This window comes from Canis lupus, chromosome 16 (genome assembly GCF_048164855.1).
Source record: "Canis lupus baileyi chromosome 16, mCanLup2.hap1, whole genome shotgun sequence".
In the NCBI taxonomy this organism is placed as follows: domain Eukaryota; kingdom Metazoa; phylum Chordata; class Mammalia; order Carnivora; family Canidae; genus Canis; species Canis lupus.
The window spans coordinates 1,365,531-1,387,516 of NC_132853.1; the positions used below are offsets into that span (position 1 = coordinate 1,365,531).

The 21,986-nt window shown below is 46.6% G+C and overlaps 1 protein-coding gene across 12 annotated transcripts in view; it reads left to right on the forward strand.

Moving 5' to 3' along the window:
* RABGAP1 (RAB GTPase activating protein 1) overlaps positions 1-18,513 on the forward strand; it is a 168,426-nt gene extending 149,913 nt beyond the window's left edge. For 9 of the 12 annotated variants that reach the window (XM_072777808.1, XM_072777802.1, XM_072777806.1 and 6 more), the window contains 7 exons: positions 1,175-1,267; positions 1,700-1,810; positions 11,656-11,760; positions 12,558-12,641; positions 13,244-13,315; positions 15,292-15,489; positions 16,744-18,513. In XM_072777808.1, the coding sequence (XP_072633909.1) occupies positions 1,175-1,267; positions 1,700-1,810; positions 11,656-11,760; positions 12,558-12,641; positions 13,244-13,315; positions 15,292-15,489; positions 16,744-16,866 (786 nt within the window). In that variant the 3' untranslated portion in view covers positions 16,867-18,513. Of the gene's footprint in view, positions 1-1,174; positions 1,268-1,699; positions 1,811-11,655; positions 11,761-12,557; positions 12,642-13,243; positions 13,316-15,291; positions 15,490-15,621; positions 15,727-16,094; positions 16,241-16,743 lie in introns of all 12 variants that reach the window. The other 3 variants (XR_012008249.1, XR_012008250.1, XR_012008251.1) reach the window with 3 other exon arrangements.
* The last annotated feature ends 3,473 nt before the right edge of the window (positions 18,514-21,986 follow it).

The following is a 21,986-nucleotide window of genomic DNA, read 5'->3' on the forward strand; positions in this document are numbered from 1 at the left end:
CCAGGCTAAAGTACTTAAAAGTGTAATTTTAAAAATACCAAAGGGAATGGATTAGTGGTTTAGAGGAAGTAATCAAACAAAAGAGTAAGAGTTGCATCTTGAAGGGATGTGCTTGGTAATGTTTATATTGAAGAAAAAAAGAGGCTAGCCTATAAGATGATGGACAAGGGGGCAGGGGTGCTGTTTAGGTAGAAGGAGCACCAAGAGAACAGAGAGAGAACATTTCCTGGTGGGAAGAGAGTCATTTGGTCATGTTAAAGAGTGAAAGGCAGGAATTTTGAAGTCTAGTTGGGGAGAGTTAGGACCCACTGGATGGAGTGAAAAAGAAACCTTCAAGAGAGTGCTTTCTATAGAGCAGTCAGAGTAAAAGCTTAGAGAGATTAAAGAAAGGCAGTGAAGCACTGGAAGTAAAATGTATACACCTGTGGTTTATCGTGGCTGCTAAGAAGCAGCTTGTGATCAAGAGGACAGTAGTTTGGGGCAGAAGAGCAGCTAAGTAGAGTGGTCAGTAGAATGGTGTTGTTTTTGTTTTTGTTTTAATTCATGAGAGACAGCGACAGAGAGAGAGAGAGAGACAGAGGCAGAGACCCAGGCAGAGGGAGAAGCAGGCTCCATGCGGGGAGCCCGACGTGGGACTCCCATCTTGGGTCTCCAGGATCACGCCCTGGGCCGAACGCGGCGCTAAACCACAGAGCCACCTGAGCTGCCCTAGAATGGTGTTTTTAAGGGCAAAAAGAACTGTGTCTATTTGACAGAAGGAGCTGGTAGAAAGGGAAGGTGGTGGGTAGTAGGAGAGTGAGGTGAATATAGCTTGGACTTTGCATGGATTTTAGCTATCTGGGCTTGAATCCCGGATCTACCAGTCCCGAGTGACCTTGCTCAAGTTACATAACCTCCTTATACCTCCATTAACTTGCCTATAAAATAAGGATGATAATACCATGTCTTGTCGAGGTGTCCTGCGTCACAGATTGAAAGCACCCTGCAGCAGTGCCTGTGTGTGTGAAACAAGATGGTGGAGGAGGAGGGTGAGATTAGGAACAACGGGACTCAAAACTCAGGTCAGAGGGGCCACGTCACTTCATAGTGACTGAAGATGGCCAGATCAGCACAGGTCCTGAGATACCTACCACTTTCTGATACTTCTTAATTTGTGCTCTGCTTCATCCTTCAGATTAGTCAGAAGAAGTTGAAAAAATATGAAAAAGAATATCACACCATGAGGGAACAGCAGGCCCAACAAGAAGACCCTATCGAGCGATTTGAGGTTCGTTTGCTTATAGCCCTGGGTTGAAGTGAATAGCTTTCAGCCTTTCACTTCCTGTACTCCTATCTGTAACTAGCTTTAATGAGTTCTTTTTAAAATTCAGCTCCACTATTTCTAGGTTCAGGTTTCAGTTCAGATTTGCGAATGAGAAGGTAAGATCTGTTGTGCTTTAAACCAGCTGCCTAGGTTGTCACAGTTCAGTGGCCTTTTGTCACAGTTAATCATTAAGTAGCAGCTTGACAAGGTCACTGGAACCAGTTAAGTATTTCTCATGGGAGATAGGAGGAAAGTGTTGCTTGCTAGCATGTAGGACCAGCCACTCCTCCCATAATTTCCATAGGACTCAGAAATGGGTTTTGGGGGTTAGCCCTGAGAAATTGTCATCTCCATCGGAGTTTTATGTGTCTGTAACTTTTTTTTTCTATGCTTCAGCGGGAGAACCGGCGTTTACAAGAAGCTAACATGAGGTTGGAACAGGAAAATGATGACTTAGCCCATGAGCTGGTGACCAGCAAGATTGCACTGCGGAAGGACCTGGATAACGTGAGTCTGACATGGCCAAAGGGGGATGGATTATATTGAAACTCTCAGCTTCTCCCTTTATCAGGGGCACACCTTGAACTGTAGTGTGTGTTGTCCTAGTATGTCACCTACAAAGTGTCCCTTTTGCAAAAGCACTTGCTCATGTCACTCTTGCTTCCCTCCTTTCCTTCATGGTTTTCAGTTAAGCCTTCCTTCCCACATTGTTCCTGTTACACAGGCCTTTCCTGAACTCCTTTCCCACTGTTGTTTGATGACAGGCCTTTTGGCTAACTCTTAGGCTCCCACAATTGACAGTAGCATTTAATCATTATCCTTTACTTCCCTAAGAAGAAATTTTGCTATCCTACATATTAAGTGCCTTTTGAATAAGCTTTGCTAACTGTAATAAAGCTCAATGCCTTAGCAGCTTGTGATTTCGCTAGTAATTTCAGTTGGCAGATGTTCTTTCTTTGCTTCTCCTAATCTTAAAAAGTTCAAGATGATGGCTTTCCTGGCAGGGTATTTGTCCATTTTCTATACTACACGGTTCCCTTTGAAAAAGTGTGGTCTTTCATTCATCATTTAGGTCAGAAGTTGGCAAACTTTTTCTGTGAAGGGATGGTTAGTAAATATTTTAGGCTTTGTGGGCCATATGGTTACTGTTGCAACATCAAACTGCCATTGACACAGAAGTAACTATAGACAATAAATAAAGGAATGAGCATGGCTATGTTCCAATAAAACTTTATTTGCAAGAATAGGTAGCAGGCTGGATTTGGCACATGGACTATAGCTTGCCAACATCTGACTCATATTTTGCTGTCAGGCTCCTAAGATCATCGTTCTGCTCATTAGTTTCCTAAGGTTCTAGAGAGAGACTCAAGCTGTTGAGGGTTTACAGGGGACTTAAATGATATGTTAAACCCCATAAGATCTATGAACTTCACAAGGGTCCTTGACATCTAACAATTGTGTAGGAAAATACTGTATTCTGTATTTCTTTGACGGTCTTTGCTTTCATTAGATTCTCAAAGTGGTTCACACATCAGATGAAGCAAGAACACAATAGTGGTATCTACTGGTTTTTATTTTCTTAGAAAGGTGCTTTTGTTTTTTGTTTTAAAAGAGAAAGAGAGGGCACCCTGGGTGGCTCAGCGGTTTAAGCGCTGCTTTCAGCCCAGGGCCTGATCCTGGAAACCCAGGATCAAGTCCCACGTTAGGCTCCCTGCATGGAGCCTGCGTCTCCCTCTGCCTGTGTCTCTGCCTCTCTCTCTGTGTGTGTCTCTCATGAATAAATAAATAAATAATCTTTTTAAAAAAAGAGAGAGAGTACATGGGGAGAGGCAGAGGGAGAGGGAAGGAGCACCAGACCTGCCCTAGCCAGGTGCCCCTAATAGACCTGTATTCTAATACCAGTTACTCTGCTTTCAAGTAGAGCAAAAAAGGGGGAAGGTGGAATAATAGCTGTGTCCCAGGATAAGGAAGAATGCTATGACTTGGTGAATGTGAGAAGCACCACCAAGTACAGCCAGCCACAGGAACCATTAGTTCCCCTTGTCCGCTCTGCACAGCTGCGTGTAACTGAGAAGGCTGCTTTTTCCAGTTTTTGCAGGGAGGCAGTTTCAAGGTCATTCTTCCTCAGTAACCGGAACCTGGAGCTCTCACTGCTTTGTGGTTTGCCACAGTCTGGCCATCAGGTTTGAGTCTCCTCCTTCTGGTGCTGATTCCTGGCGTGCCCTCTCTTCTTTTGGAGGAATGCTTTGGGCATCGTCCCTTCCCCGATCAGTCCTTTCTGCCTAGCGTGTGGGGAAATGGCTGGCGCTACTGAAGCAACGTCATGGCTCACACCTAATGTGGCTCTGTAGCAGCTGGAGATCGTGCAGAAAGGAGGTGAAAAAGACAAAGAAAAGAAAATGGGTCCTGGATAGGAGCCTTGTGTTCTGTAAAAGGAATTTTATGAAGAAGCAGCTTGAGCTAAGATCCCAGGTGGATGTTTGGTTTGAGCTGCTGCGTTGTCACCTGCCAGGCTCAGTGGTCACATCAATGTCCCTGTTCAGGGTGGTCACAGACTTCTCCTGGTCTTGAAGTCTGCTCCTAAATGGTGTAAACCTTTTTTCAAGTTATCCTGACACAGTAAAGAGCTTGGTTCTTGAACATTTCTGATGCCAGGAGTGAGAAATCGTAAAAATAACGTGAATCCCCATTTCCTGATGATCTATGTGACAGGCACTGTGATAAGCACTTTACCTCTAGTATCGCTTACCCTTGCCTCAGCCTTGTGAGGAGAGTTACATGAGCCCTACTGATGGATGAGGAGTTTTGTAACAATCATGAAACTTGAGATTCAGAGAGATGGAGGTACCTTGGAGGAAGTAGAGCCAGGAATCTAACCCGAGCCCACCTGATTGGAATGCCCCAGGCTTTCCACACTGTCTCCAAAATAAATATGGAACAAGAAGCTATGATCTGATGTCAAAAATACATCAAAAACATAGTGACATATATAATAAGCAAATGTTTCCTGAGCACTTACCGAGTTCTAGGCATTGCTGTAAGTGCTTTTTCCTCAAAACAACTCCTGTTGTGTCAAGTGTACAGTATGACCCCATTGTACTGATGAGGAAACTGAGGCATAGTGTGACATTTCAGATAGAAACCCAGATGGCCTGACGCCAGAGCTCACACTTCTAACATGGCTCAAAGGCAGGGGTCCCTTGTTGCCCTTGGGGCTTAGGAACTTCAGACTGAGGTCCCTTCTTCCAGCTGCCTACACTGCTTAAAAGACAGACCTTCACTGCACTGGACCTGGAGTCCCTTTCTAAGTCTGTCGTCTCTTGTTTCTTGAGAATCATCACTAGAAATCAGCTAGATGCTGAAGTGAATTCAGAACACTCTGAATTTTCAGTTGATGTTTTATGTCACAGTTGATGTTTATGTCACTTTAGTTAGCCACAGAGTCCCTGGGCGAGCCCAGGCATGCTGTCTCCTCTGTGAAACAGGAGTCATACACAGACTTAACATTGTGCGAGGTCCCTGGCACAGGCCCGGCAAGACCATACCTGAGTCCCCTCTGGCACACGGTCTACACGGAGTGTAATCAAAGCGAGGGGGAAACACTCAGGAGCTCACCTGCTGAGATTCACAGTCTGGCAGCACTGCACACTAGATCTGTGACCTTGAGCAGCTTGCAAACCTTTCCTGAATGAATGACTTTGGCTTCTTTATCAAAAATTGGTTGTTGGATGGTTTCCTCAATTCCATACCTGCTCCATTGTGTACCCTTACGCTAACACCGTGGTCTTAATTACTGTGGCTTTACAATCTGAAAATAGGTCATGGGACTTTGTTGTTGTTCTTAAAAAAATAGTTTGACTATTCTGTCATTTTAATTTCTACATAAATACTAGAATCCGTTTGTCAACTTCTAGAAATAAAAAAAAGCCTTCTGGGGTTTTGAGTGTGGAGTTGCAGTGAACCTGTAAATCAGCTTGGGGAGAATTATCATCTGAACAATAATTGAACTTTCCAACCCATGCATAGGTTATAATTTTCATTTATTTGAGTCTTTTTCGATTTCAGCATTGTTTTTTAGTTTTCAGTTAAGACTTTGTACATTTTTTAGTTTATTGTAAAGGATATTGTTTTTGTAATTGCATTTTCCAATTGCTTATTGCTAGTCTCTAGGAATAAAATTGATTACATGACCTTCTATCCTATAAGCTTGCTGAATTCACTTAAAATTCTAGTAGCTTTTTTGTTTTTACTATTTAGGGTTTTCCACGTAAACAGTCATCTCTCAATAAAGACAGTTTACTTCAGATGTTCTTTTGAACATGTCTTTTTCTTTTCCTTGCTTTCCTGTGCTGACCAGGATCGTCAGAACAGTGTTGAATGGTGAGAGTGGGCATCATTGCCTTGTTCCAGGCATCCTCTGTAGGGTTTTCATGGATCAGGTTGAGGAGGTTCTCCCTTCTTCTTTTGTGCTGAGTTCTTGTGATGGGTGTTGAATTTTGTCAGATGCCCTTTCTGTATCTGTTGAGATGATCATTTGCTGCTTCTTTTAATTCCGTGAATATGGTGATGTGATTTGAGTTTTCAGTGTACCTCCCATCCCTAGGAAACTTGGGATTTCCTTTTTTTTCCTTAAGATTTTTATTTGTATGAAAATTTTTGTGTTCATGAGGAATATTTGGAGTTTCCATAATGTTTTGTCTTGTTTTGGTATTATGACTGAATACCTAAAATGAACTGAGAGGTGTTCCCTTCTGTTTTCTTAAGGACTTTGTATAGAATTATTTCTTGATTTTTTTTTTTTAATATTTTATTTATTCATGAAAGAGAGAGAGCAAGAGGCAGAGACACAGGCAGAGACACAGGCAGAGGGAGAAGCAGGCTCCATGCAGGGAGCCCGATGTGGGACTTGATCCTGGGTCTCCAGGGTCAGGCCCTGGGCCAAAGGCAGGTGCTAAATCACTGAGCCACCCAGGGATCCCCTATTCCTTGATTAAATCTTTGATTCCCTAGTGATGTCATGTGAGCCTGGAATTTTCTTAGGAAATTATGTAATTATAAATTCAGTTTTTTTCCATTTGTGGAACTATTCACATTTTCTAATTTTTTTTTAAAGATTTTATTTATTTATTCATGAGAGACACAGAGAGAGAGGCAGGGACACAGGCAGAGGGAGTAGCAGGCTCCATGCAGGGAGCCCAACGTGGGACTCAATCCTGGGACTCTAGGATCACGCCCTGAGCCGAAGGCAGCCGCTCAACCACTGAGCCACCCAGCTGCCTAAATGTTCTAATTCTTATGTCTGTTTTTATAATTGTGTATTTCAGGTAACTTAATCATTTTAATTGTCAAAGGTACTGGCATAAAGTCATTGATACTTCCTTATTCTTTTAATGTTTATAGGATCTGTTGAGATTTCTTTCATTCCTGATTTGAGTAATTTATGTCTTTTCTCCTTTTCCCTTAATCTACCTAGGAATTTATCAGGTAGTGTTGCTTTCTTCAAAACCCACTTTTTGGTTTGATTTCTTTTTTTTTTTTGAAGATTTTATTTATTTATTCATGAGAGAGACATTGAGAGAGAGGCAGAGAGAGAAGCAGGCTCCCTGTAGGGAGCCCAATGTGAGACTCGATCCTGGGACCTGGGATCACCCCTTGAGCTGAAGACAGACACACAACCGCTGAGCCACCCAGGCCTCCCTGATTTTTTCTTTCTCTGTTTTATTTCACTGATTTCTGCTTTTGTTATTTTTTTCTTTTTTGGTTTAATTTGCTCCTTTTCCTAGCTTTGTGTTTTCTTTTTTTTTTTTTTTTTTTTTTTCTTTTTTTGTGGTTTATTTATCTCAGGGAGGAAGAGAGTAAGCTCCCATGCAGGGGGAGGAGCAAAAGGAGAGAGAGAATCTCAAGCAGGTTCCCTGTCTAGTGCAGAGCCCTACTCAAGGGTCAATCTTCATGACCCCAAGATCATGACCAGAGCTGGAATCAAGAGTTGGATGCTGGGATCCCTGGGTGGCGCAGCGGTTTGGCGCCTGCCTTTGGCCCAGGGCACGATCCTGGAGACTCGGGATCGAATCCCACGTCAGGCTCCCGGTGCATGGAGCCTGCTTCTCCCTCTGCCTGTGTCTCTGCCTCTCTCTCTCTCTCTCTCTGTGACTATCATAAATAAATAAAATTAAAAAAAAAAAAAAAAGAGTTGGATGCTTAACCAGTTGAGTCACCCAGGTGCCCCTGGTTGTCTTCTACCTAATCTTAACAAGAAAGCTTGATAATTAATTCTGGACCATGTTTTTCTAAAGTAAGCATTTAAAGTTGTAAATCTCCCTGAAGCACTGTTTCATCTGCATCCCACACATTCTGATAGGTTTTTATTTTCATTCAGTTTTTACTATTTTTTTCTTTGACCTGTGAATCGATTAGTAGTATGTTGTTTTTCAACTATTAGGAATTTTTGCCAAAATTTTTTTTCTTTTTTAAGATTATGTTGCTTTCTTTATTTGAGAGAGAGAGAGAGAGAACAAGTGGAGGGGAGGAGCAGAGACGGACCAGCCTACCAGGGAGCAGGACACGGGTTCATTCCCAGACCCAGGGATCACAACCGAGCCAAAGGCAGATGCTTAACCTGCTGAGCCACCCAGGTGCCCCTCCCAGAAATTTTTCTGTTGTTAATTTCTAATTTAATTCAGTTGTGATCAGACTAGGTATCCTTTCTGATTTTAATCCTTTTAAAATATGCTTATTTTAGGACCCACCTTATAGCCTCTGGGTGCGTGTCCCACATGTCCATTTGCAAGTGGAAAATGTGTGTTCTGTTGCTATGGGTGAAGTGTTCTATAAATGTCAGTTTGGTCAAGTTGCCTGAGTGTTATTGAAATCTTCCATAAACTTACTGGTTTTCCCTCTACTTGTTCTGTTACTTACTGAAAGAACAGCGAGGAAGTCTCTAACTGCATTTATTTCACCTTTCAATTGTTTTTGTTTACTGTGATTTGAACTTATTCCTGCGTTTCAGATTCTTACACCTTCTCAGTGGAGCAAGACTTTTATTGTGATGAAATGTTTTTCTCTGTCCCTAGTAAATACTCTGCTCTGAAATCTACCTTGATATTAATATAGTCACTCCAGCTTTCATGGTATTGCGTGGTATACCTCCTTTTTTATCCTTTGACCTTTAACATATATGTGTCTTTTTATTTAATGTTTTTTTTTTAATTTATTTATTTATGATTGTCACAGAGAGAGAGAGAGAGGCAGAGACACAGGCAGAGGGAGAAGCAGGCTCCATGCACCGGGAGCCCGACGTGGGATTCGATCCCGGGTCTCCAGGATCGCGCCCTGGGCCAAAGGCAGGCGCCAAACCGCTGCGCCACCCAGGGATCCCTGTCTTTTTATTTAAAACCAGTTTTTTATCCAGCATATAGTTAGGTTTTACTTATTTTATTCAGTCTGATAATCTCCTTTTAATTGGAATGTTTAGATGAGTTACATTTAACGTGATTATTTATATGGTAGAATTAAGTCTACCACCTTGCTCTTTGCTATTTGTTGCATTTGCTTTTTATTTTTTTTCTTTCTCCTGAAGTAATTTATACCAATATGAGGCTTGAACTTACAACGCTTAGATCAAGAGTTGCACACTCTTCTGACTGAGCCAGGCAGGCAACCCTCTGCCTTCTTTGGTTTCTTTTTTTTTTTTTTTTTGCCTTCTTTGGTTTCATTTGGCATTTTCATGTTTTCAGTTTATCTCCTCTGTTGCCATATTAGCTATTTTTCCAGAGCTCTCTTATCTCCAGGTCTCTTACCCCAGCTTCCAACCACCTCAGCATCCCTGGCTCCTTAACCCTGCCTCCTTGACCTTTTGTGAAATGATTGTTTTGGAACCCTTCACCATCCTTGGTCCAGAATGTGCCTCTAGGTAGAAACCCAGGGTGTACTGGGACTCCTCTCATTTGTTTTCTTTCTCTCAGGAGCCACAGCTCTGCAAGTATTGTTTTCAGTCTGAAAACAGTAGTTGCATACATTTTGTTCAGTCTTTTGTTTACAGTGGGAGGGTAAATCTGCTCCTTGTTAGTCCTTCATGACCAGGAGTGGAAGTCTGAATTTGTGTTTATTTCCAGATGCTCCCTCTTCATACGCTCATGCAGAGAGAGTGCAGGGAGCGTGGTGCCCTGAGGAGACACTGGTTAGGCCACTCTAGTAGCTTCTGTGCACCTCCCTCTCACACAGCGTTGAGAGTCAGCTCTTGGAGACATGGCAGAAACACTTGGCTTAATGTCACACCACCTGGTTGCAGATTATAGCTCTGCTATGTGCGTTGTGCAAAGTTGAGGGACTCCCTTGCCCGCCTGCCTTTTTTATAATTGGGGAGCCAGGGTGTGCGGGGAAGACTTGACTTCAAAGACCTCGTTCATAAGCTGGCTGTTCACACTTCTCAGAATCGCTACCATGATAGTGATGCTGAGTAACTGAGAGAATATACTTGTGTGCCCCAGCTCCAGAGTACACTTAGAAGATGGTAATGGAGTCCAGAGGAGAGAGAAGAGAGGTAATAGGTTACTTCACAGATGGAAATAAAACCAGTTGTAACAGGACTTAGTTTTCCTTACTAGTTACTTCCTCTGTTGTTTGGTTCTCATTTCCTTACTTTTTTTTTTTTTTTAAGATTTTATTTATTTATTCATAGAGACACACACACACACAGAGAGGCAGAGACACAGGAGGCAGAGGGAGAAGCAGGCTCCATGCAGGGAGCCTGACGTGGGACTCGATCCAGGGTCTCCAGGATCACACCCTGGGCTGCAGGCGGCACCAAACTGCTGCGCCACTGGGGCTGCCCACTCATTTCCTTTCATTGCTTCTTGGATTTGAGCCACAGAAGGAGATGACAGACCGCGGCCCAGACAGGACAGACCTTAACTCTAGGACCCCACTTAACTGCACACATGTGCAGCTTGCCCATAATTAAGGGCCTTTTGAGGTTGCCTTGTCAAGCCATTCTCAGTTCTCCATGTAAGGCCTCTGCCCTGCAGCTCCTGTTCCTCCCAAAGAAGATACTTCAGAGCAAGTGTGGTAGAAAGTGCAGGGGCGCTGCGACACCTCTGCAGTTCGGTGACGTCAGAAACACTTTAATTTCAGGGAATCCACCTCCATTCATTGTTAAGAAGGGAGTTGTATATTAGTTGCCGGTAAAGACCCTCTATATCTAATGCTCTGCAACTAGGAGCTTCTGCTCCATTCTGTGGCTGCCCTCTGATATGCTCATCTTTGAATATCCTTGGATGCCCAGTATCAGGGACTCCTGCATCAGGCACAAGTGTATCATTTTCACTTAGACCCACAGATCTACCTGCCAGACCTTTGTGTGTTTTTAAGAAGAACCAGGGTGGAAGGGGCCATTTCAGATCATGGGTAGGTGAATGCTAGGAAAAAGGCAGCCTTCCTTTTATCAAGTGATGATGAGAATGAAATGTAGACCTTGTTTGAGGAAGCAGAGGAAATACTAGGAGTCTGGAGGAAGAAAATCAGGGTTTTTGTTTGTTTGTTTTTTTGTTTTTTTAAGATTTTACTTATTTATTCATGAGAGACATAGAGAGAGGGCCAGAGGCATAGGCAGAGGGAGAAGCAGACTCCCCGGTGGGGAGCCCAATGCGAGACTCCATCCCAGGATCCTGGGATCACGACCTGAGCCAAAGGCAGATGCTCAACCACGGAGCCACCCAGGTGTCCTGAAAACCAGGATCTTTTTTATTCCTTTTTTTTTTTTTTTTTTTTTTTAAATTTATTTATTCATGATAGTCACACGGAGAGAAAGAGAGAGGCAGAGACACAGGCAGAGGGAGAAGCAGGCTCCAAGCACCGGGAGCCCGATGTGGGATTCGATCCCAGGTCCCCAGGATCGTGCCCTGGGCCAAAGGCAGGCGCCAAACCGCTGCGCCACCCAGGGATCCCATCTTTTTTATTCCTATTAGTGATAATGACTGCTATCTTTTATTGAGTGTTTTCCATCTGCTAGGTGCTGCGCTGCATCCTTCTGTGCCTGATCCCTCAGATAACAAACCCAAAGCTCAGATAGATTCTCAGTGACTTGCCCAAGTGGCACATGATCAGAGAACAATGGGAGTGGAGCCGGGCTGTCTGATGCCAAAGGCTGAGCTGCCAACCACTCTCCTGCACAAAGTCTATACAGGAGACTGGGCCAGGGATTTCTGCATGAGTCTAGTCTGTGTATGACCTCTAGCATATCTTTCACCTCTCTGGATCAGTTTCCCTGTCACATTAAAATGGGATTGTCCTGAATCATTCAAATCCCACCCGGTTCTCAATTCTGGTTCTTTGACAGCTTCTCTTACACATTCCAGGCAGAAGAGAAGGCAGATGCACTCAATAAGGAGCTGCTTATGACCAAACAAAAGTTGATTGATGCTGAAGAAGAGAAAAGACGGCTAGAAGACGAGTCGGCTCAGGTAAGCAGAGCTCTGCCCCTCCCACGTGCCTCTGAGTCTTGTAAGTGCCTAAGAGTCACAAGTCCAGCTGGTGGCTTCCTTTTGGCACTGGGGAACCACTGACAGCTGGCTTCGGTTTCTTTCCGAAGGCTTTTTTTAATTTACCACGTAAAGCATAATGGTTCTTAATAATTGGAGCATAGGTGGAGACAGTGGTGCACAGTCCATCCTTCCTTAGGGCAAGAGAAAGCCTGTGTGTCAGCAACTAAATGTGATAAAGAGAAGAGTTAGCATTTCTGCAGAAGGAAAGCAGACATCTTGTAATATCTGGCTATTCCCCTCCCTGTCCGCTGGCATCTCCCCCATGGAGCAGACTCTGGAAGGCCTGTCCTGAGCCAGCTTTTCACAATCACTGGGGGCACAGACCTGCGGCTGTAGAAAGCACTCTGAATGCTGTGCCCCTGGGGGAAGCCGCCCTCCCCTCCACACTTCGCCAAAGTGGTCACATGCTCTAGTCTCTATCAGGACTGCCCGAGGCGAGAGATGACGAGACAGTGACGCAGCAGTCCTCTGATGAGCTTCAGTCCAGGTTCACAGGCAGGGAGGAACCTAGCAAAAGGCCCACGCGCTCCAAAATGGGGTTTGATCTTTTTGGAAGTTTTGACTGTTCCCTTCCCTCTCTTGGTATCAGATCCAGGTAGGTGAAATACAACCCTTTTAGTCCGGTACTTTCTGGAAAGCCCAGAACTCAGCAGCGAGTGCCAGAGCTGTATATTTTTCTTAGAACATTCACTCTTCCCTTTTTTTAATGTATGCAGTTAAAAGAAATGTGTCGTCGGGAACTCGACAAAGCAGAATCTGAGATTAAAAAAAACAGTTCTATCATTGGTGACTACAAGCAGGTGAGTGTGAACACCCTGTCAGTGGGCTGTGTACTCCGGAGGCCCTGCTTATCTGGATGCATGTGTCCCCTCCACATCTGAGTGCTTCCTGGCCCTGCGTCTCAGTGCTTCACTGATTCTCAGTGGTGACACGAGAAATGCTCACTGTCTCAGAGAACTGTCATGAGGACTCCCTAAGATCATGCCTGTAGAGAGCCTGGCATAGTGCCCAGCATGTAAATAGGCATTTAATGAAAGCCACGCGTATTATTAAAGCCTCGTGTTCCCCTGTGGTCACATGATGTAGAACCACTTCTCTCCCTGGTGGGTTGTTTTCAGAACATAACTGCATTGGTCATATTCTTTCCCATACTCGGATCTCATGTTGGCTCGTGAGTGTGGCAAGTGTCTGTAAACTCTCGGCCATTGAGTGTGGCACTGACGGGTTCCTCAAGTCCTAGGCCACCGGATGGCCTCTGCCCATCCCTCAGACCCCTCCTCACCCTGCGCAGCCGCAGCCTATGCCGCCCGGTCCAGCTTCTACCGCCAAATTCATCCCAAGGCCAGATTCTGCACGTGATAGCATCGCTCAAGAGACTGTCATGTTATGTTTGTTTCTATAGATTTGTTCTCAATTGAGTGAAAGATTGGAGAAGCAGCAGACAGCTAATAAAGTGGAAATTGAGAAGATTTGGGTAAGTTTTCCTTTACCAAAGAGATTCTGTTCTGTACGACCTGGTTCATTGTGCTTTGCTTGGCACAACAGATTGGACAGGGGGTAGTTTATTGTGATCTCAAGACTGAGAGAAGCTGGCAGATACCTGATCAGAGGCCTGTCGTGGCCTGGCTCAGAAACTGACAGCCGCTGGTGTGCCCGTCTCCTCTGGAAGGGGGTGTGGATGAGACCCAGAGAGCTCTGGATTTAGATCTCGAAACACAATTGCCCTTTCCCATCCCCTGGATGACATGACTGTAAAAAGAGTGACCCGAGATTTGCAAATGTCAGTACAGCCGGTGATGCCTGCAGTGCCGTGCTGGGCTGATCGAGCCCTGCCAGCAGCAGATTTTGCTTGAGGTGGGAGATGCAGTGGTCAGGACCCCGTGGTCTCATTTTTCAGTCCCCACGTTCTGTAAGAGGAGGACGCTCCCCCTCTGAGCTCACTTCCTTCTGCTATAATGGATCCAAATCCAATAAAGACTTGAATTCTTTAAATTTTAGTTTTTAATTTTTAGTTTTTTGCCAATTTAGGGGCTTTTATAACTCAGTGCCTTTTTTTTTTTTTTAAGGATTTTATTTATTTGAGAGAACAAGAGAGCATGCACACAGGCAGAAGGGAGGGGTAGAGGGAGAAGCAGGCTCCCTGCTCAGATCCCAGGACCCTGAGATCATGACCTGAGCCAAAGGCAGACACCTCCCCGGCTGAGTCACCCGGGCGCCCGGGGATTGCTTTCTTTAAGCTGTACCTGTATTAGAGCACTCACCAAATGTTTCCAAGATGCGTAACTTACTGAAAGATGCTTTGCTAACATATTTACAACTCAGTGGACAGAAAGGTGGGAGAGTTCTATGCTCATGGCCTTGTCCACACACCTCACCATTTACCTGGGGCAAGATGGCATCCAGCCTCTATCCTAAGTAGTGTGTTAACTTAGCAGTGTTGGTTTTTTTAATGTAATTTATCATCTGTTTCTAAAACCAGCAGTGCTCATTGCAAACGATTTGGAAAATAAGAGTAAGAAAACAAACCCTTATATTAACCACAGATAATATCACCATTATTAATACATCGGTGTATGTTCTTTTAGTGCTTATTCTGTGTTTATTTCAACTTACAAAATGTTATTCATTCTGAAAAATGCATTTTTTTCACATTTACATCTCTGAAATCGGGAGGTATTTTATGACTGATGGCCTTCTAAATGGTTTAATCAGGAGCACCTGGGTGGCTCCGTTTGTCAGGTGTCTGACTCTTGATTCTGGCCCAGGTCATGATCTCAGGATGGTAAGATCTACCCCTGTGTCACGCTCCTCCCTGGGAGTAGATCCTGCTTGGGATTCTCTCTCTCCTTCTTTCCCTCCCTTGCTTGCTCGCTCTCTCTCAAAATCAAATAAATACGTAAATAAAGTGGTTTAATTGGCGGGATACTTTCTTAGAGGAACATGGAATCAGGTTTCTCCCAGTCAGGGGCATATTATTTTGATGAGACATGGTATATATTTGTAACTATATCTTACAGACATTTCTGTGTCCTGATTGACCCAGCATTTAACTGTTTGTACCATGTCATGAAAAATTCCTCACTTTGTTGAGCTTCCTTGTATAAATACAGCAGTGTCTATTAATTTTTTATAGTAGTTGAGTAGTTTATCCCATTATTTTTCTCTTTCTGATTCTGCAGTGAAAAATCTTTGCACATAAATCTTTAGTCCTTGCATCTTCATTGTTTAACCAAGGTTCCTGAAAGTGAGAATGTTTTTATTGCTCTTAGTGCAGGATACTACATGGCTTTTCTGCTAGGGTATCTGCCAGTTTACAAAGAGAACAGTTTTTCAGAGGCTGTAGTGCTCAACCCAGAAGCTACCTCTTGGCTCCCCAAAAGGAGATGCCCACAGCTTCCTGCAGGGCTCGCTTCTCTTCCTTGACCCTTCACATCTGACATTCAATTTCAGCAAAAAGTGGATGACTGTGAACGCTGCCGGGAGTTTTTCAATAAAGAAGGTCGCATAAAGGGTATGAGCTCAGCTAAGGAAGTTTTAGATGAGGACACAGATGAAGAGAAGGAGACGCTCAAGAACCAGCTGAGAGAGATGGAACTGGAGCTGGCACAGACCAAGCTACAGTTGGTGGAAGCGGAGTGTAAGATTCAGGTAACAGCCCCGGGCTAGACACCCCAGAAATGAGCTTTTCTTCCCTTTGAAACTCTGACCGTAATCCTTCTGGGAAGAAGCCCGTTACTTGTTATTTACCAATGGATGTGTAATTAGTATTTGGCTTGTCAGAAGAATTGGACTTTCTCATAATGGTCCATCAAGCTTGGAATCTCTTTGGTGGAGCAGAGACATGCTTTGAAATCACCGCTGCAGCATCAGCACCTGGGACCTTGGGTTAGTACATGACCTCACATTTCAGGCCCCATCTGATAGTTTGCTTTGAAGACTAAGATAAAGTACAGAAAGGGCTCAGCACAGTGTCTGAGGACTTCTCAAATGCCAGCTCTTTGCCCCAGCTCCCATTACTTACCTAGCTTTGTGACTTGGGATATGTTACCTGATTGATCTGAGCCTCTGTTCCTGATGAAGAAATGGGGCTTACCTGGGAAACCTTTACCCTGCGTGGCCAGTTCCCTGAGCACCAATACAGGGCACTTGGTGGGCCCCAAGCACGGTTTGTGGAAGGGACCAAGTTCAGGTCTGGAGCTTAGGGCCTGGTCTCCCACGTCGCACACATTCACTGGGCATCTGCTCTTTGCCAGGCCCTGTTCTAGGTGCTGGGGTTGCAAAGCTAAGGCATGGCTTGTGCGACTGTCCAGGACAATCAGGAAAAGCCACCACCAAGGCAGCAGTATGTGAGCTGTGGTCAGAGAATGAACAAGGGTTGCAGCTGCACAAGAGAAAGAAAGTGAGCATTTCTGGTGGAGGGAGCGGTCGCTTAGCACCAGAGGGAGGAGAGGGCCTGGCCAGGAAGGAGTGTCAGGAAGGTAGGGGTGGAGGTGGGCTCTGAGCTGGCAGCAGAGCCTCCGGGTCCAGTCGTGAAACACTTCAAATGCTTTGCCTGAGAGTCTAGACTTCAAAGGTCTTTGCTGGAAATTAATGACGTGGTCTTTACTGGAGCGCTAGCCCTGTCTGCCCAGCGTGTAGTAGGTGGACAAGAGTGCGAGGTGCTCAGTCAGGAGGTTGTTTTAATAAACTGACTAGGCAAGAAATGAAGAGAACTTAACTAGGAAAGATCTCAGAACTCTAGGGATTCCAGATCCTTCTATGCCACTTGGAGACTGGGGGAATGAATGTCCAGAGGCCTCTCAAGAGAAAAATAGGCTGAATTCTTGTCTTGGCTCAGCTCTGGGGAGGCAGCGTCATTGACACCACAGCCTGGCATGCTCATGTACATTGTTCCTTTTGCAGGACCTGGAGCATCATTTAGGCCTTGCCCTAAATGAGGTACAGGCCGCCAAGAAGACGTGGTTTAACCGAACACTGAGCTCCATAAAGACAGCAACGGGGGTTCAAGGGAAAGAGACTTGCTGAGCAAAGTGGCTGCCTCCAGACATCTTCAGAAAACACGACACCTTTTGTTGCCTTCTTTGGCCAGATGTGTGATTCTGTGATATGTCCCAGGACCAGAATGTACCTAAGTCAGATCCATAGAAGCATGTTGGTAGGTCATTGGACCAGAGCTCATGAAGCAGGCAGCCTCGGGGGTAAGGCTCTCCTAACTACTGATGCTAACAGACCTGCTGGCTGAGTGACGGCTCTGGACATGCTCTGGGAAACCATCCTCAGGGTGAGCTCCCAGCCTCCTCCTGGTGTGGGTCACCACCTCACCCAGCCCAAGGGCTGAGTTGACATTGTCAGAGTTTGGGGATCCTTCAGGCTTTTGGTTTTTTTCTAAACCTTTAATCTTTTTTTTTTTTTTTTTTAATATACATATTATATGTATTGGTGGGAGGGTGGGCAAGGGATCAGTAACTCAAATAATTCTTATCTACTTCAGTGCCAGCATAGGGTCCTCCAGGTACACGTGGAGAAGCACTTTGTTTTAAATAGGGGTTTCCTGGTTGTAGTTGCAGCCACCTAGTTTTGTTAAACCACACGATGCACAGGTTTTGGGTTTGGCATTATTCACATTTCTGATCAATTCTATGCAACTCTCGTAGTTCCTGTTGTTCTTTAGTGTCAGCTGCCAAAACTTCACGGGGCTGGGCTGGGGACTTGACCAACGTGAGACAGGATTAATCATAACGTGGACAAATCTTATTTTGCTTCATGTGTCGCGCGCGCGCGCGTGTGTGTGTGTGTGTGTGTGTAAATAAATATCTTCTCCCTGTGCAACTAACTGACAGTGTTTAAATCCCAGACTAAGACTGATCTGCACAAGCTAATTCTTTGGATATCTGGGCACTTGATTTCACTCCGGGTTTGTCAAGCTCCCTTCCTCCCTGCCCTCACAAGAGCCGGGAGACGCTCCTTCACTAAAATGTTCCTAGTGTTTTTGCACAACAGGTCATACAAGTGAGAAAGACACTGCACTGTGTGTGTGTGTGTTCTTGTAAATGCCTGTGCAAGATGTATGTGCCGAGGCCCGTCCTGCTGGCTTGCAGGTCCCTCCCCTGCTCCCTCCCAGGCTGCCTGGGCCCTGGGCCCTCCCCAGAGTGTGGCTGGGTGTGGACCTCGCTGTTCAGGTGGGCTTGCAGGTTCTCACTTCAAAACTATGGAATGGAGGTTTTAGCACCTTTAAGTAAATAAATAAATAACCTAGCCTTTTAATTTATATAGCGGTATGCTGACAGGCTGGCGCCGAAGCTCTCGTCGCCTCCGCACGCAGGGTGCAGGTAGCTGTTCTAAGAGGCACTGGTCTGTGTGTAAAGATACTTGGCTTGTTTTGTATCTCTTTTCCTGGTGGCTGTCCTAGCGCTTGCTGAAGTCATCTGTGGTAAGGGAGGTGACAAGAGGCAACCCCTCCCCCACACACCCTCCACCGCTTTGTGTCTTTCTTGTTCAGTTACCGAAACAGCTGTAAGCCCATCTACAACTAGGTGCGTGGACATTGTGCTAGGGTAGTTCCAGTGTGTCAACTTTATGAATTGAAATATAAACCAGTAAAATTGTATTACTATTCCTTTTGTTGGTTTTATTTTAACAGCATATTCATTAAATATTTTGGTACAAAGAGCATCACTTTGTAGAAACCGGTGTCATCATTATGTGCACCTGCCCCCCTCCCCCACTCCCCCACAGAGAAGATTCCCCTCTGTGCTGTCAGGCAGGTGTGGGCACCAGGCACCTCCCTACTCCTGCACTCACATGTACCAAGCAGCTCCAGCGTGCCAGCTTCCCCTCCCACGAGGCTGACGCCTGCATCTCTGTGGCTAACACTGCTTACCCTCTTCAAAATAAAGTGTTGTGGTTATGGAGTGAGGCGCTATTTGTGAAGTGGCGGGTTAGAGAAGGCCTGAGGAGTTACGAGTATAGTAAGACCTTGAAAGATGAAAGCATCTTGCCCGGGCAGAGACAGGAGGTGGAATTCCGAGCCTCAAATGTGAATATGCAGGAGAAGTACCTGGGGTCCACTTCTGCTCTGTTCAAACTTCAGGAAGAGAGGTCGGCAGGGACACATCTCATAGAAAGCTCCCTTATGGGGCAGGGGTCCTCTCCTGCACAGAGGATGCACAGGCCACCTAGCCATCTCTGTTTACCACCTCGCCCCTTCTCTGCAGCAGGAAGAGGAGCAGCCTCCCCAGCCCTGCGGTTTCCTCCCCTCCAGGACCCCTCTGCCTCTGGCCGCCTCTGGCCTTAGATGGAAACGGGCTGAGACGCAGGCTGCGAAGAAGGGAAGGTGGTGAGTGGAGCCCCTGCCCAGTCTCTGTCCACTGCACTGAAGCTGGGCAAGTGCCTAGAGGGGCCTGGGCCTTGGCAGGTGCCCCGCAGAGCCCAGGACAGCAGCTCCAGGGCACATTTGGGATCCCTTTGCCATTCACAGACTGGAGAATCTACTTCTGGCCAGCGGGGGCAGGAATCCAGAAAGGCCAGCTTGCTCTAGGCTTTTCTGATCCCAAGGGTCCTGGTGTTGGGAAGTGTAGGGACTCTGCAGAAATCCTCATGTCGCAGCTGTGCCCACCCCAGAGAAAGAAGTCCATCTGCCAGTCAGCCCAGGAAACAGGAGGCCTCAGGTGATTCCAATGGGCCCTGCTCTCAGCGAGGTCCGCTCGTGCTGTGAAGACCCAGACTGAGAAACCTACTGAAACAGGTGTATGGGCTCCTGTGGGGACAGGGAGGGCTGTGTATTTGCAAGGGAGATGAAGCAGTGTGAAGCGTCTTCACCGTGACCAAGGGGTTTGCCGGGTAGAGAGGCAACAAGATGTTTAGCCGGAAGAAGCAGTGGGTAGTTAGCACTGGATAAGGTTGAGGCCACCCAGGCCAAGCAGTTTGAAGGTCAAGGGAACGACTACAGGGTTTTAGGCCAACTTGCTTTTAAAAAGTTGGGTAAGTGCCCTGGCAGTCCTTAGGAAGAAAAGTTGCAAGAAAGATTTAGTCTAAAGAGATGAAAAAATAGGCCAGACTGGAGACAGTTCCTGGAGAGTCATCAAAACTTGGAGGGAGGGGAGGACACACAGGGAGAGAAACGGAGCTCCTGGTGTGTGGACTCGAGACAGTCAAGGAAAACATGGCTGGGATGTACCCAGGAGCCACAGATGCTCAGGACTTGTGCCGGCAGCTCTACCATAGTGTTTCAGAGCGTCACCACTACTGACCGTCCTTTGTTGTGAGGCGCTGTCCTGCGCCTACAGCTGGTTAGCAACATCCCTCACCACGTCCCACCGGTTGGCACTAGAAAGGTCTTCACATCCCCGGGTAGAACCGTCACCCCGTGTGGTGAAGCCCCGCTCTGGCAGGTTAGCTGAAGTGAGAAGAGTGGCTGAGACCGCACAGAATGGACAGACCGCCGGGGCCAGCCGGCTGCAGGCCTAGAAGTGCCATTTGAGGAGAAACGGCCACGGAGGAAGGCTGGGCCATCTGGAGGGAAAGGAGCAAGCTCTGCATCAGAGCGAGGGCAGGACCAGAAAGGGCTCACTGGATTTGGTGAAGGGGAAGCTGCTGGTGCCCAGAGTGGGAGCAGACTCAGAGGTGGGTGGGGATACTGCCGAGGGCTGTGCAGGGGGCTAGAGCATGAGGCTTTGTGCTGGAAAACTCAGATCCTGGTTCTGATAGTGGCCGCATTTCTTCCCAGACGGTGCGTGCTCAGGGCTGCTGGAAAGGTCAGTGAAAATACACAACAGGCTGGATGGACTAGACTAAGCAGGGACCACTGAACCCCAGAGCCTTGGTGGTAATTCCCAGCGGGGAGGAGACACCTTCCTCAGTCTTGCAGGACTGCTGCCACCCCGTCTGTTCTGAATTTCCAGTGTCCGTGGCAGGAGTGAAGAAAAGAAAATCCCCAGGAGCTAAAAATAAGCTGAGAACACCACTCCCAGCTCTGACTGACCCAACTGTTGTGAAAATCTGGTTCCATGCAGCATGGAGTAAGCAGGTGACACAGGTCCCTTGTGACCTGAAGAATTCTATCCTCCTCAGTCTGGTGGACATTCAGTGTTAGAGTGCTTCCCCTGCTCAGATGGGCTTGAGTCTGACCGTGGGCCCCCTCCTGACCCTTCTGGGGAGAGGGGGTCAAAAAAGATGAAGCAGGAGCAGGGATTAGGACCACAGCAGATGGAAAGCTCAGCCTTTCCCCATCTTACAGGTGAAGAGATAGGACACACAGGTTCGCGGCACAGGCCCTAGGTCTCTAACAAACACCACAGCCAGCAGGGCAGCTGTGGGTGCGTGACCTCCTAGCACTTCACTGCAGAAGGCACACATGCACACTGGTGCAGGGGGGCAAATCCAGGCTGCCAGGCTGTGACCTTGGACCCGGCACTCATCTCTCAGGTGTCCTCCTCTGTGTCCTAGGAGCTGCTGGGTGCTGTAAGCTCTTGGTCGTCTTCGTGCATACTGTTCCCTCCAGCTGTCAGATCAGGATATTCTTAGATTTGTAAGTAAAGGTGGAAGGTGGAAGGTGGAAGGCTGGCTGTGCTCGCAAGATCCTGCCCTACCAGGAGCCGCCGCCACCTCCCCCTCTTCCGGGGCCCCCAGCACGAACAGTGTGCCCACCCCCCCTTTCACCTCAACAGGCTGTCCCCTGTGCTCATGATGGGCAGGGGGGCAGGGGAGCAGTGGTGGGCCCAGGCCAGCGTGCAGGGACCCCCAGTGTCTCCGTCCACCCTGTGGTGGCACTTACCTGGTGGGCAGCAGCAGGCCCGAGGCAGATCCACTGCAGGACCCTCCCGAAGGGGGAAGAGCTTCAGTTTTGGCTACAAATTGTTGTTACCATCTAGAAGTTCTATACATTTCCCGGTGAGCCTTAGTGTCCCGATGTGTCATTTGTGGGGACTGCCAGCCCTGGGGAAAGGGTGTGAGCAGAAGACTAAGGTGTGTGAAAAGCCCCCAGTGAATTCTAAGCTTTAGAATTCAGCCCTCACTCAACACCCATGACTCACCACTTGCTAGGTCACGGTGCCAGGCTCAGATTTCAGGTTCAGTAAACTTTTTGCTCCGTTAGCAGAGAAGAAACAAAGAGTTGTTAGGGACAGTAAACAGGCCTTGGCCCCTCA